This window comes from Cucurbita pepo, chromosome LG05 (assembly GCF_002806865.2).
Source record: "Cucurbita pepo subsp. pepo cultivar mu-cu-16 chromosome LG05, ASM280686v2, whole genome shotgun sequence".
Taxonomy (NCBI): domain Eukaryota; kingdom Viridiplantae; phylum Streptophyta; class Magnoliopsida; order Cucurbitales; family Cucurbitaceae; genus Cucurbita; species Cucurbita pepo.
The window spans coordinates 8,478,159-8,492,204 of NC_036642.1; the positions used below are offsets into that span (position 1 = coordinate 8,478,159).

The 14,046-nt window shown below is 34.6% G+C and overlaps 2 protein-coding genes across 2 annotated transcripts; one reads left to right on the plus strand and one right to left on the minus strand.

Annotated features, from left to right (window-relative positions):
* Window positions 1-1,772: 1,772 nt before the first annotated feature.
* LOC111794643 lies at window positions 1,773-4,339 on the plus strand. The gene is made up of 4 exons (XM_023676732.1): window positions 1,773-2,008; window positions 2,115-2,372; window positions 2,903-3,118; window positions 3,748-4,339. The coding sequence occupies exons 1-4, from the start codon at window positions 2,006-2,008 to the stop codon at window positions 3,979-3,981; spliced, it is 711 nt and encodes a 236-aa protein (XP_023532500.1). The 5' UTR covers window positions 1,773-2,005; the 3' UTR covers window positions 3,982-4,339.
* Window positions 4,340-8,507: 4,168 nt separating this feature from the next.
* On the minus strand, window positions 8,508-14,013 carry LOC111796133. Its single transcript, XM_023678842.1, has 5 exons — window positions 13,885-14,013; window positions 13,228-13,348; window positions 11,477-11,570; window positions 11,024-11,104; window positions 8,508-8,868 (listed from the first exon to the last, which is right to left on the minus strand). The coding sequence occupies exons 1-5, from the start codon at window positions 13,919-13,921 to the stop codon at window positions 8,731-8,733; spliced, it is 471 nt and encodes a 156-aa protein (XP_023534610.1). The 5' UTR covers window positions 13,922-14,013; the 3' UTR covers window positions 8,508-8,730.
* Window positions 14,014-14,046: the final 33 nt, after the last annotated feature.

Below are 14,046 nucleotides of genomic sequence, written 5' to 3' on the forward strand. Positions count from 1 at the left end.
TGCCCTACTTTATATGCAAATATCTTTTTCCATAGTGCATGAAATCATATATATTGTACTAAAAATCAATTCAAATAGACAAACGTCCAAACCCACGGTCTAATTCATCTAACTCAGTAGCCTTCAGCTTCAGCCCAAGCCTAGTCAGCCCAACTCTAAAACTCAACTCAGCCCATTCAGTTCACCCAGCCCGGCAGGTCAGTCGTGTGGCTCGCGTCTGTGCGTGCAGCTTAGCTCGATCGCGTATGGCTTAGCTCAACTCGACTTGGTCAATAGGCAACCCTTCGATCAACCGCCAACGATTCGGTTCAATTGAACTAGTCTAACTAGTCTGACTTAACCATTCCATCCATGACTTTAAATGCTTTTCAATTACTAGATATGTATGCATTAACTATGGATCAACGCACACTCATGCAGATGAAATTAGGCAAAAAGGGAGACAAAAATAATATATTGTGAGCATACACATGTGTACGATACATACCTGAATAAGTAATCTATGACTATGCAAGCATACGACATGCATGATGTCCCACGTTTAAGTTATCAGTTTCAGAAATATGATGCACAAATATTTTAAACATTTCATACCTTTTGCTTCTCGAAATGTGTACTAACATCACTATAGACCATGAACTGACTTCTCCAAGGATTGGTATGAGCACTAGGGCTGAAACAAGCCTACGTTTGAGATCTTGAAAACTCACCTCACATGACTCGTTCCACACAAACGGATTTCCATTTCGAATCAACTGTGGTAATAACGAGTCTATCTTGAAAAAAGTCTTGCATGAAATATCTAAAATATCTTGTCAATCCCAAGATATTGTGTACTTTAGTAATAGTAGTGTAACAAATTTTCTTAGATGGGTCTACGAACCCCATCTCTTGACACCACGTGACCAAAGAAAGAGACCTCAGACAACCGATATTTAATTTTTTATTTATTGATTCTCGAATTAATAAATTTTTAATAATCTAATCATAAACTAAGTTCTTCTATCTCAAACAAGCTTTTTGTGGAATAGAGAAGGTTAAATTATAAGTTATTCATTAATAATCATTCTCGTAAACCAATTTAAAAATGATTATAAATTATAAAGTGATTCCCGATCAATCAAGATAGAACGTAAAAATGGGATTAAATTTCTTAATAACGTTTTATTTAGTTAATTATACTTAAATGAGATTAACTCGAACACGTTGTCCAAAAAAATTAATATTTCTTACTTGAGAAGTAAGCTAATTAAATTACTTCCTTAGGTTATTTTGGAAGTGATAATTTTGATATGTTTTTAATAAAATTCTATAATATAATGGTTTACTAAAACTTTGATTAGGATGTATATGGGTTGGGCTGGAAATGGTCGAGTTAACATGCAACCGAAATAAAATTTCTAACCCAAACCAACCCTCTATTTTCGAGTTGGATTGAGTTAGGTTGTCGGGTTGTTTTTTTTTTAAATTATTTAAAAAATTCTATTCATCAACCATACAGTGATAATTAAAATCTCATAAAATTCAAATATCAAATATTTAAAAGTCACAACATATTACTAAGTTAGGCTACCAGACCAAAAACGAATACTCAAATTAAATTATATCAAATGATATTTANAAAAAAAAAAAAAAATCTAGTTATACGAATTCTTCTAATTTTGATGAAAATAATAATAATAATAATAAATAGTGGTGAGTTGCTTGAAGTAAACGGGTCCCGTTTTGGTTTGGGGTCGGAGTGAGGTTCGGGGTTAGGCTTTGAAGCAAAAAGATAGATGGAGATTCGGCAGCACCAACCAAAGCTGAAAGGCATTTTTCTCCATAGCCCTACCTTTTTCTCTTCTCCATATTCTCTCTCACTTTCTCCCTGAAAATTCCACAGAGAGGAAAAGTGATCGGAGAGCCAGAAAACAACCTCCAATCTCCGATTTGCTAACGGCCGCAGTTCCACCGGCCGTAGATGTGATCGACTACAAAAATCCAGCCGCAATAGAGAAAAATCATGGTGAGCATTCGATTGAATGAAATCGATTCCGTTTCCGGATTCTCTGATCGATTCCGCTCTTTCTGTTTCCTTTTCTGAAATTTCTTGTGGTTCTGTGTTGAATTAGGAGCGAATCGGTGAAGACGGTGAGAACGAGGAGAAAGGAGAAGAGGAAGAAGAAGAAGAAGAAGGAGAAGGAGAAGGAGAAGGAGAAATCGAATGGCCGCCATGGCTGGAACCTCTTCTCAGCACGAGCTTCTTCGTCCAATGCAATCACCACGCCGATTCGCACAAAAGCGAATGCAATATGTATTGCTTGGATTGCGTGAACGGAGCTCTCTGTTCGCTCTGCCTTAATTCTCATAAAGATCACAGAGCCATTCAGGTACTTCCTGTTCTTCTTTTCTCTAGATTCTTTGATTCTTCGATCGAATTCTGTTCATCTTCGTCATCATGAAGAACTTGTTCATTATTGGATTGGCTGAAATTTATGTTTAAACTTCTAATTATTGGAAATACTCATTTAGTTTTCTTAATTTTTGGATGAAGCAAATTTGGAAATTACTGTTTGTTACCTACTAAAAGCAACAAGATGCCAAATCATAACTATATAAACTGTGAAGACTCTCTCTATCTTTATCTTTATTTCGCTATTTTATTGTTTTATTTTTCCCTTTCAAATGCTAAAAGCCAAGTTTGGTATGGTTGGTAGATTTTAGAAAATTACTTTTGATTGAAAAAATAAAAAAATGTTTTCAGGAGACCAAACAACTTCAATGTCTCGTAAAAAACACGTTTAAGTTTTCATTTGGATATCAAATTGGATCTAACAAGTACATTGAGTTAGAACTTTGCTCATTTTGTTAATGTTGTTCTAATATGAGCTAAAATAGAATCATTATGTATTATATATAGATAAGAAGATCATCCTACCATGATGTGATAAGAGTGTCTGAGATACAGAGATTTGTGGACATAACAGGAGTTCAGACTTACATCATTAACAGTGCCAGGATTGTGTTCTTGAACGAGCGCCCTCAGCCACGCCCTGCCAAAGCTCTCACCAATACCTGCCATGTCTGCCGCCGTGCCCTCCTTGATTCTTTCCATTTCTGCTCTCTTGGTTGCAAGGTTTTTCTTTCCACCTTTCCTTATTTAATTGCAAGTTATGGTTCATCTACTCTGCAAAATCATCTCTCTTTATGCTCCTCATTTCTGAAATTTAAGCATCCTCTTCAATCTTATAATTTGAATTTTAGGTCAGGTTCTAATTCGTTTCATAATCTATTTATAAATAGTGTGATTTTCTTTTAGTTTAATATTGGGTAGCATCTAAATTGCTAAGATTTAGTGGATGATATGTGTCTTAACTAATGGAATTACTTTCCAATTGTCTAAAATGATGTTTTTATTATGTGTTTAGCCGTAACCATTACGAAGAAACTAATTTTTTTTAAAAAAAGATTACGACATGCTTAAATGTGTTGAAGAAAATTACAAAATCTACCCTTTAATCGGATCTCTATGAAGTAAAAACTTATAAATCTATAGAGATATAATAAAAATATAATTTTGATATCAAAATCATGGTGTAATTAAAGATTAATTAAGTTGGTCAATGAAGGAAAAATAATTTTAATTATAAAACAAAAATATTTAGTAGCTTTTAACTGTGGTAGATGATCTAACGTATGATTATTGGAAGGATTGAAGTATATTGGTTTGACAATTTTAACGGAATTTATTTGTCATAAATACAGTTAATTGGCACATCAAAGAGTTTGGACAAAAGGGTCCAAGTGGTGGAAAACGAAAGCTCTGACACAGAGAAATCAAAGACTACAAAGAGCAACAACAGAAGAAGACTTAGGAGCAAAATCCAAAGCTTCTCGCCGTCGACGCCACCGCCAACGGCGGCGATTCACAGAACCGCCAAGAGAAGGAAGGGAACTCCACACAGGTCTCCGATGGGAGGACTCCTCTTAGAATTCTAAATATTTATTTTTTCAAAAAAGAAAAGCATTAAATTAAAACACTTAAAATGACGAAAATACCCCCCTACAGCCACCGACACAGAAACCCAGATTATTTCTATCATTGCAGCCATCTGAGCCTTTGGAGTTTGGCCTCCAACGGTCAACGGAGGCCGTTGCTGTGAAAGTTACAGCTCTGTGATGTAGAGTGCATAAAAAATAAAAATTAAAAATAAAAAAAAAAAGTATTTTTATTGTAATTTAATAATTAAACACAAATTAAATTAAGAGAGAAAAATAGAGGTGGGCAAAATAAAAGAATAATGATATGGTTGTGTATATTCAATGTTAAATGTTTATCTGATTTGTAAGAATTTAATTGAAATAATTAAAGTAGCATTACATTTAAATTACTTTCTTTAGCCATTTATATTTTTCTTTGTGCTAAATTAACTCACATTTATCTGATAAACATGTTTAAAATTTAAAACATAATTATTTCCTTTTTATTTAAACTCCGTTCTAATAAACATGTTTAAAATTTAAAACATAATTATTTCCTTTTTATTTAAACTCCGTTCCCTAATCATTTTGTTTTTCTTAACTTAAATTTTCAAAAATTAATGAAGTTTTGAAAATTAAAAAAATAATAATAATTTGATTGAGAATTGAAATGTTTTCCAAACCCATTATAGAGAAATAATTAAAAAATGATAGATACAATTTTAAAAATAAATTGCAGGATAATAAACCAATTGAGGCTTAATTTAAGATTATTTTATGTATTAATAAGGTGAAATTAAATGGTACTATTTTCTCTTATTTTAATTAATAAATATGAAAAATGAGAAAGCTAGTGGATGGATATGAATGCTCTGTAGATGTGACACGTGATTATGTCGTCATAATATACAAACTCAACCGGTAAATACCGGTATTAATAAAAGGGAGAAAAAGACATTTATCAACCACAAAGGTGACCTGCTAAAACAGTAGCCCTGCTTATTCTTTTTTCTTTCCATTATATACTCAATTATTATTTATTATTATTATTATTATTATTATTATTATTATTATTGTACTTTCCAAACTCATAAATGTGAAACCAACTTTGGCCCAATTTTCGTGGATCTTGTGTGAACTTATTTTTAATTTTGAAAATTAAAATAAAGTTGTATTAATAGTGTGTTGAAATTGAAGGGACGATTTAAAAATGTTCGTAACCCAATTCAAACGGTACGATTTGGGTTAGGTTGATTGATTTTTTCAGGTCATTGAATTTTTTAAACACCCTAACAATTAATTTAATGATGAAAGTGTTGAAACACTTGAAAGATAGTGAGAATTTTAAACGTCTGGAAGTTGAATGCTAGAAACTTTCGTGTGTTGCAAGTTGTATGCGAAGTACCACATATTCAATAGGGTTCTATCATGTTTATGATAGCTTGGCCACATGCATAGGGCACCTCACACGTCTTATTCAGGAGAAATCCACGGACAACGAGCATAAGAGCACTCAAGTGGATTTTGAAGAAGAAATAGTGTTTGAGGTTCAAATCTTTACCATTTGATCGAGAAAAAAAACTCGAATAAAATAATTAAGTAGAACTTGACTTGTGATATTGGTGGTGGTTATTACATTAAAACTTATGGTCTATCTCATTTTTTACTTTTAATTTTATCGTCCATTTAAAATAACATTTGGGCAAATAGCGAGACCTGATTGTGGCCTCCCTAACATTCGGTCTCGCTCTTTACGGTCGATCGTGCCCCTTCCACCTTCGACGATCACTCACTGGATTGGACCATCGATGAAAAAGAATGTGGTAAAATGAAGATGAGGTGCGTGTTTTCTATGTTTTAGGATGACTTAGGAGGAAAAATTGAAGGGAAATCGAAGGATTTTCGTGAAGATTTGGACGGAGTTTGTGAGAACTAATTAAGGGTTTTCGTTCATAAACATTTGATAATAGAATTGTGGAGACAATTTTGGAGAAGAACCACGGTAGATATCGATTAAACTCGTCGGAGTATGAAGTCAGTTTTTGGCTTAAAAATATGAAGAACAAAAAAAAAAACTTATCTTTTCATTAAAATCGTCTTCATGAGTACAAAATAGGAAAAAAAAATTTATCTCCAATGGATAAGATGTCGAGCTGGAGACATGCGTAAGTGTAGGGATGAACGGACTCGGTTGGACCAATCCATTTGGACCGATTTATCTTAGTTTGGCCAGTTTCACCTTTTTATCGTTTTTCAAACTTAGAGATTTTGAGATACTGATTTCGCTTATACTGAGTTTGAATCGAGATAAGTAGTTAATTAGAACTTTTGTTCAGGGGTGTCCTAATAATTGCAAGGTCACTCTTTGCACCATACGTGCGTTGATTAGGATAGTGTCTTAATAGTCGAAAGGTTACTCCTTGCATGTATAGGACTTGATTTGATTAAGATAATGTCCTAATAGTAATAATACGAACTTAAATATAGGGTTAAGCTCATAGAGCTAATGATATGGCCTTAAGTAAAGAGTTAAACACAGCTTCGAAACGATAATAAGACCACTACATTAAATAAGCTTCGGGAAACAAATAGTGAAGCATATAACAATATAACGAAAGGATAAAAGGTAATAGTAGTCTTAAGATACTATCCCGACCAAGATCGATTTTGGTACATGTAAGAAGGCAGTACATGCAAGAAGGAAGTACCCTTCCAATCACATCCTTCGAGTTTGCACATTGATTGTGTGTTGAAATTAGTTATAATGGTTCAATCAGTTTGGTTCAACTCGATTCAGTTCAGTTCATCTAGTTCCGTTTGGTTTTGGTTTTCTATCCTTTCATTTGAGTCTATTCTAACTAGTATTGATTTGGGGTGTTTCTAGGAAATGAACAAAAAATATGTGAGCCAACAAGGGACGGGTGAAAGAGACTTTTCATTACAGATTTTTGTAATTGATGTAAGTAGGACGACCTTAAGCATAGATTAGCTGTATATAACTATTATATATCGTGTTGTATGGATTTTAAATGATAATTGACCATGCGTGTTATGTTATTAAAAAGCTAGTTATGGGACCTCATGTATGTACTATTTGACATGTGAAATGATATGATTGTGGCAATTACCTGTATTGTATTTTTATCGTGTGTCGAAATGGCTTGACTTCTCTAGCTCGGTGTCAATTCCCATTAATTGAAGTAAGGCCCACCAAGTCTCTTCACACACATGTACCTCATGGAATTGGCACTTTCATAGTGCCTCGAGTTTACAAAGTCAATTCCTAGTTGGGGCAAAGCCTACCAAAGACTCCTACATGTGTACCTTAAAAAAATTAGCACATTTATACGTTTTAGGTTTTGAATTGTATATATACATTTAATCTTCACCCGAAAGTTACATATGAGGTATTCTTAATATTCAACCTTTTCAAAAAAGGTCGTAACCCTCAACAGAAAGTTACATATTAGGTATTCTCAATATTTAACCTAAAAAGTCATCAATAGCACAGGACGGATTCAAATTTCATTTATTTTATTATGTATTTCTTCCCGAGATTATTTTGTTATAAATATTTAGTTTTTAATTGATGATCACCTTCCTCTCTTAATATAGTTAGAAATCCTAGCACTAGGAGTGCCCCTCCCCAATTGGTATTTATAGTTGTATAACTGTTAGGAAGCATAAAGATTGTTCAATTACACAGGGTATAACTGTTAGGAAGTATAACCGTTAGGAAGCAGAAAGATAGATCACTGTTCAAATTACGGGGTGCCCCTCCCCAATTGGTCTTTCGTTTAGAAAGCATAAATATAGATCACTCTTCAAATTGCAACTCAGTGTCAAGGCTAACAGCTAGGAGGCATAAAGATAGATCAATGTTCAAATGTTAGGAAGTATAACTGTTAGGAAGCAGAAAGATAGATCACTGTTCAAATTACGGGGTGCCCCTCCCCAATTGGTCTTTCGTTTAGAAAGCATAAATATAGATCACTCTTCAAATTGCAACTCAGTGTCAAGGCTAACAGCTAGGAGGCATAAAGATAGATCAATGTTCAAATGTTAGGAAGTATAACTGTTAGGAAGCAGAAAGATAGATCACTGTTCAAATTACGGGGTGCCCCTCCCCAATTGGTCTTTCGTTTAGAAAGCATAAATATAGATCACTCTTCAAATTGCAACTCAGTGTCAAGGCTAACAGCTAGGAGGCATAAAGATAGATCAATGTTCAAATTGCAACCAATGTCAAGGCTCGGTAGTGAACGTGTTTATGTGAGTCTATCGTCACTCCTATTTACTTTTTTTTATTTATTTTTATTCATTATTTTTACATTATCCATGATCTTAGACAATTTTGAAGATTAAGTTTTTAAAAAAAAAACACACACACACATTCTATACTATTTAAAATAGTCAATTCCTTGGTTGCCACTTACTTGAAATCTTCCTTGAGTAGACAAATTTACAATTTATGAAACTAATGGCCATTTTTCAAAATGTATGACAAAATTTGGCTATTTAGACTATGTTCTTATATTAATATGGACAACAAAAACTACATTGGAATTCAGTAGTGATTTAAAAAGTTCTAAAAGTGGTAATAACCTTAAAGAACATTCCAACAATGAAACTGCAACATCCAATTCTCATTTTGATCAAATCCAAAAAACTTTGGAATAAAAATTGAGGCAAATTGTCAGATGAGATGATATGGTGTCTAAGATGTACAAACTTCAAACCTTGAGCAGTCCATGTTTAAGCAGGAATTTAAAAGGTAGCTTCAACCTCAGGATCAGCTTCAACTGGCACATTTGGAGTGTTCTTTCCACCTCTCAGACGTGAAGATACATTGTCAATGGCAGAATTCAATTGCCCTATTTTTGCATTCAACGTCTCTCTGGTTTTCTGCTTCTCAGAAAAATTAGGGTTCATTAAGATATTAAACATTGATAAGTCACAAAATCAGTTATGTTCCTTATCTTTTTAATAAGAAACCGAGATTTTATTCAGAAAGAATAAAAGAATACAAGAGCATACAAAATGAGGGAACCTACATGAAAGGCCTCCAATCAAACAAAATAAGACATAAAAGATAAGTTATGAAGAAGTTTTGTCACCAAAGCTCAAACAGAAACATAAAATCTTAAGGGGGTCAAAGGTCACAAGGAGACCTCTCAAGCCCTCAAAAGATTCTATTGTCCCCACAGCCTCCACATGTTATTTTACACACCCCAGCTTGTCAGAAACTTTCCTCTCGCGAGAGGGAGGATGAAGGATAAACTCCTTGATCATCGTTCTACAATAACTCTGTGTTGCAAGAGCGAGACCAAACTCTACAAAGAACCGACCCCAAACATCATAAGCTACATCGCAGCTCCAAAGCATGTGATCAAGACCCTAATAAATCTCTTATAAGGAATGTCCTACCAAGGTAGGAAACTTCCTCACCATCCTATCTAAGGTATTAACTCTACCGTGAATAACATACCAAGCAAAATACTTAACCTTCTTTGAGATTTTCACCTTCCACAATGAGGCAAAAACAAAATCCCCGAAGGAGAGGAGGAAGAGGGATTAACCATGCAAATTAACAAAGGACCTACACGAAAAACCTCAGGTCGGGCTAGGTCTCCAACAATAAGCATCCCTCCTCAAAAAACAACGGAATTCCCCCTACAAAGAAGGGAGGTCGACAATGTCCAACGTTTCCCCCATATTGGACAAAGGATGCTGGAAGCCCAACAAAGGCGAGGGAAAATACCTAGGATGTGATAGAAAATCGGCTATCAAATGATTATTCATCATAAATAAATGATAAAGATGAGGAAACACAAAGCAGTGGGATCTATCTCCGAACCACTTATCTTCTGACCAAAAACTCTCTTCCATCCCCACAGAACAATGAACAAAGCAGGAAAAGGTGTACTCCTCAGTAATGTCTTTCCAGGGGTTTCTATATGTGCCTCAACCTCCATACAAGGTCCACTCAAAAGGAAATCCCACCTACTCAAAAGGAAACGAACCAACTTCACATCCAACCAAGGCAGCCCACCTACTCATCTTCCGCGGCTCACAATTCAAACCCAACCATTGACACTTACCTCTATTAATCTTCAACCATAAATGGGTTCAAAGAAAGCTAAAAACTTATTCAGATTGAAGAACGACTCTTCATTACCTGAGCAAAAAAAGGTAGTATCATCAGCAAACTAGAGATGAGAGAGGGGCGACTTATCCTTCCCGACTTTAAAACCCTCGATAGCATTATATTCAACCTCTCACAAAAAGATCCTACTCAAAACATCCACCACGAGAACATGAAAGAGGATTCCTGCTGAAACCCTCTTGAAGCACAAATCCTACCCTTCGGTCTCCCATTCGGAAGGATTGAGTACTTAACCGATCTAACACAACTCCAAATCCAAGATTTCTATTTATACCTAGAAACCTTCTTGGCTAGGACTTCATACAAGAAATTCTAACCCACGTGGCTATATGCCTCTTCAAAGTCAATCTTGAAGATGACCCCTTCCTAATTGTGAAATCTGTACTTAATAATCTCATTCGCAATAAGGGCCAGACTAAAATTCAATAAGGGCCAGACCTAAAATTTGTGTACCAGCAATAAAAGCATCCTGAGAATATGCTATTACCAAAGGAAGCACCCTTCTCAATCTGTTAGCCATCACCTTGGCGACACACTTCTCAATTTGTTATGTCCCTAAATTTTGAATGGTAAGACTATAGTCTCTACTGTAACTAAATGATACTGTGATATGCTTATTCCTATTCAACAAATCTAGGCTGATTTGAGACGAAGAAACAAAAAGCAAGCCACTGAACTTAATATATAACACTATGTCATACTCTCTTTTACAGACCATGAACTAAGTTAAGTAGAGATCTAATTGAATTTTTGGAAATCTAAAGATAGAACAGACAGAACTATCAGAGTTCAAGGACTGGATTTCCAAGCCATAACTTAACTTGTATAAAGGAAACCAAATTGTACTAAAAAAAAAAAAAATAATCTACAAAAAGAGTATATCATCATAATTACCTCTAAACCTTCATCGTAGTAGATTGGACGCTTTGCCCTCTTAAAACCGTACTCATTTTCATTTAGAAGAGATCTCCTGATCTGCATTACGTGCATACAAGCAGAAAGGCAATAAATAGAATTTCCAAACTATTAAAACCACTTGACACACATTCTGAAATTCGTATGTAACAATGACATATGCGGGGCAAATAAAAAATAAGCCTTCTGAATTTGCATATAAAGATTAGAAGAACTATAAAGGAGTGTAAGTGCATTCGTCCCCTATCCATTTTCATTTTAACTTCATGAAATCATCTAAACAGATGCATGTTTATGTGAATATTTAAAATATACCCTAGCTGAATCAGAACAACAATGATGATATGAAATCCAAATGTTTAATGTTAAAATCTTATTTGCCAGAGATGATATGTAAGATATTAGAACAAAACAACAAAACATTGACTTCACCTGCGGTGCGAAAACGTAAGCTAAGGTTCCAAATACGGCACCCCCAAGAAGAAACCCAGCAACAAAATCCCCACCTCCACTTCTACCACCATCACTGTAACAGAAAAACAAACTTGTATCTATTAGTCCAACTGTCCTTACGGAAAAAAATAAAGGAACCATTGGAAATTCATTCCTGGCGTAAATAGAAATGTGCTGCTTTTATAATGTATCAAATGGGTCATTAAACGCATCTTCATCTAAGTAACAAAATTAAAATTTTAAGAATGGAATTTGTCTGTCCAAAAATCTAGTAGAACTATAGGGAAGAAACAATAAAGATTTACAAAGAAGTTTGATATTGTTAGAATGACGAAGTAAAGTGGACGTGTTAACCATTTTTTCCCCAGAATACCAATCCAAGAGAGATGTCAAAGTCAATATATATAAGACTAACCCATAGGCATACCAGTTAATCCTGAAATATTGGGAGTGGACTACCATTCTCGTTTCTCTCTTTGTTAACTCGCAATATACATCGAGATATTTCATGAAATTATTTTCTTTATGGCTTGAGGATGTCTTGTTAGGTTCTTAATTTGATGCTATTCTCATCAGTAGAGTTTTGCTATTCATGTGAAACACTAAGAAACTAGTAGCAAGAGCAACCAGGTCAAACAACATCCAAAGCTTGAACTTTCAAGTATCCGGAGGGAAGAACTACTACAAGGAGCAAAAAATGAATAAAATGAACCATTATTTCTATGTGTTGTAGACAATTGAAAACATAAAGTACATCTATATATGTAGTGGAATATCTCAAATGCAGAGTAGATTCTGGAAATCTCCTTTAACATCTCAAGGTGCCTTGTGTTCTTTCCATATTGTTCCTTCTATCTCTTAATGGAAAGTACAGTTTTCTCCCTAAAACATAATAAAATAGTGCATGTTTGAAACAAAGGATTTGTAGATGGGGAGAAAAAATAAAATCTTTCCAATTTACTTCTCTTTTTCAACCATCTAATTTGGGCCGCTGGTAAGGTAAAGGAGGAAGGAGTTCATATTTTCAACTGCAACATAATTTCTTTTCTTTCTTTATTTCTTTATTTATTTATTTTTATTTTTTTTATAAGAACTGCAACATAATCTCTTTAAAGTAAGCAAATGGGTGGTCTTGTGCTGGAGTATCTATGGAAAAGAAAGGTGGCTCTTGCCTCAGAAATAAATGAGGCATGCTTCACTAGAGATGGATCCCTCAAGGTACGCAGTAGAGTTCAATTTGAAAACTGTATTCTCATTAGAACTATAGATAGGTATGACTTATAACAAACTACTATGAATGCATTAGAGTAAAAATCCTCAAGCAATGAATCCACCCACAAAACAATCCAAGCAAGCAATCAAGCAATGAAGTTTTCAGACTCTTCCTTCCTTTCCTATTTTATATATTCCCTGCCCGCTCAATCCTATACTCACCCAGCACCCCCTTTCCTGATAAGGATACATGATTAGTATTGCAACTGTATAATACGATTCTTTTGCTAACTTAAATTTTTAGTAAATAAAATCGCTCCAAAAAGTCAGCTATATCTTAAACAATTTCAGAATCATGTAACAATATAAGTACAACATTATAAGAACAAATCCTTTCATATCTACCTCAGTTATAATTCATGATAAAATATATCTGACGTGAGACTTCAATAAGAGAAAAACATTTAAACAAAATGATGTTAATAACTTCGTTCATTGCATAAAGCAACATAACGTACTTGTATTCAGCACGTACGGATAACTTGTGGTTGGTTTTGAAGCACTTCTGAACTGAGAGTTTTGGTGCATGCCCAAAGGAAATGGACTTAGAGGAGAGATCTGAGGCCTTGATCAATCCCCCTAACCACAGAAGAAAAAAACGATAAAAAGAACTAAGCCCAAATACAACTGATACCCTGTGAACAGAAACGAGCTAAGCAAAGAGAAACAGAACTAAAATTTGAAACGATCGAATTTCATAAACCAATCGAGATAACCACCTCCAATTTTCGTCCAGAAATTCACACAACAAATCCGAAAAGTCCATAATTTTCTCGAGCGACAAAAAAACCAACAATCAAACATTCAACAAACCACCTCGAGACTACGAAACGTCTACACAGCAACCGTTATCGAACTCAAAGTTTTAAGTTAAATGCAAAAGCCATCACCGGGGGGCATGCCTAATAAAGTTTCCAGAGACATTGAATACGAAGTATTTTGCTTCATAAAAACCGTCCGTTTCCAGAGCTTTTCAATGCAACCTAACAGGCGATAATTACTAGGAAAAAAATTTCGATCTACTCAATCACTGAACACAAACACACAATCATGTGAATACGCATGCGGAAACAAATCATGGAACTACTATGATAAAGAGAAAAGAAAAAATTTACCAGACAGGGACAGCGAGGGAGCAAAGCAGGCAGCCATGTGGTTGGAAGAAGAAGGGTAGAGATCTAGAGAGAGAGAGAGGAAGAAGAAGGAACAGGAGAGTGTGTTGGAGATAATCGCCTCATTGTTCGCCTCAATTACAATTTATATAATATTTGACTTTT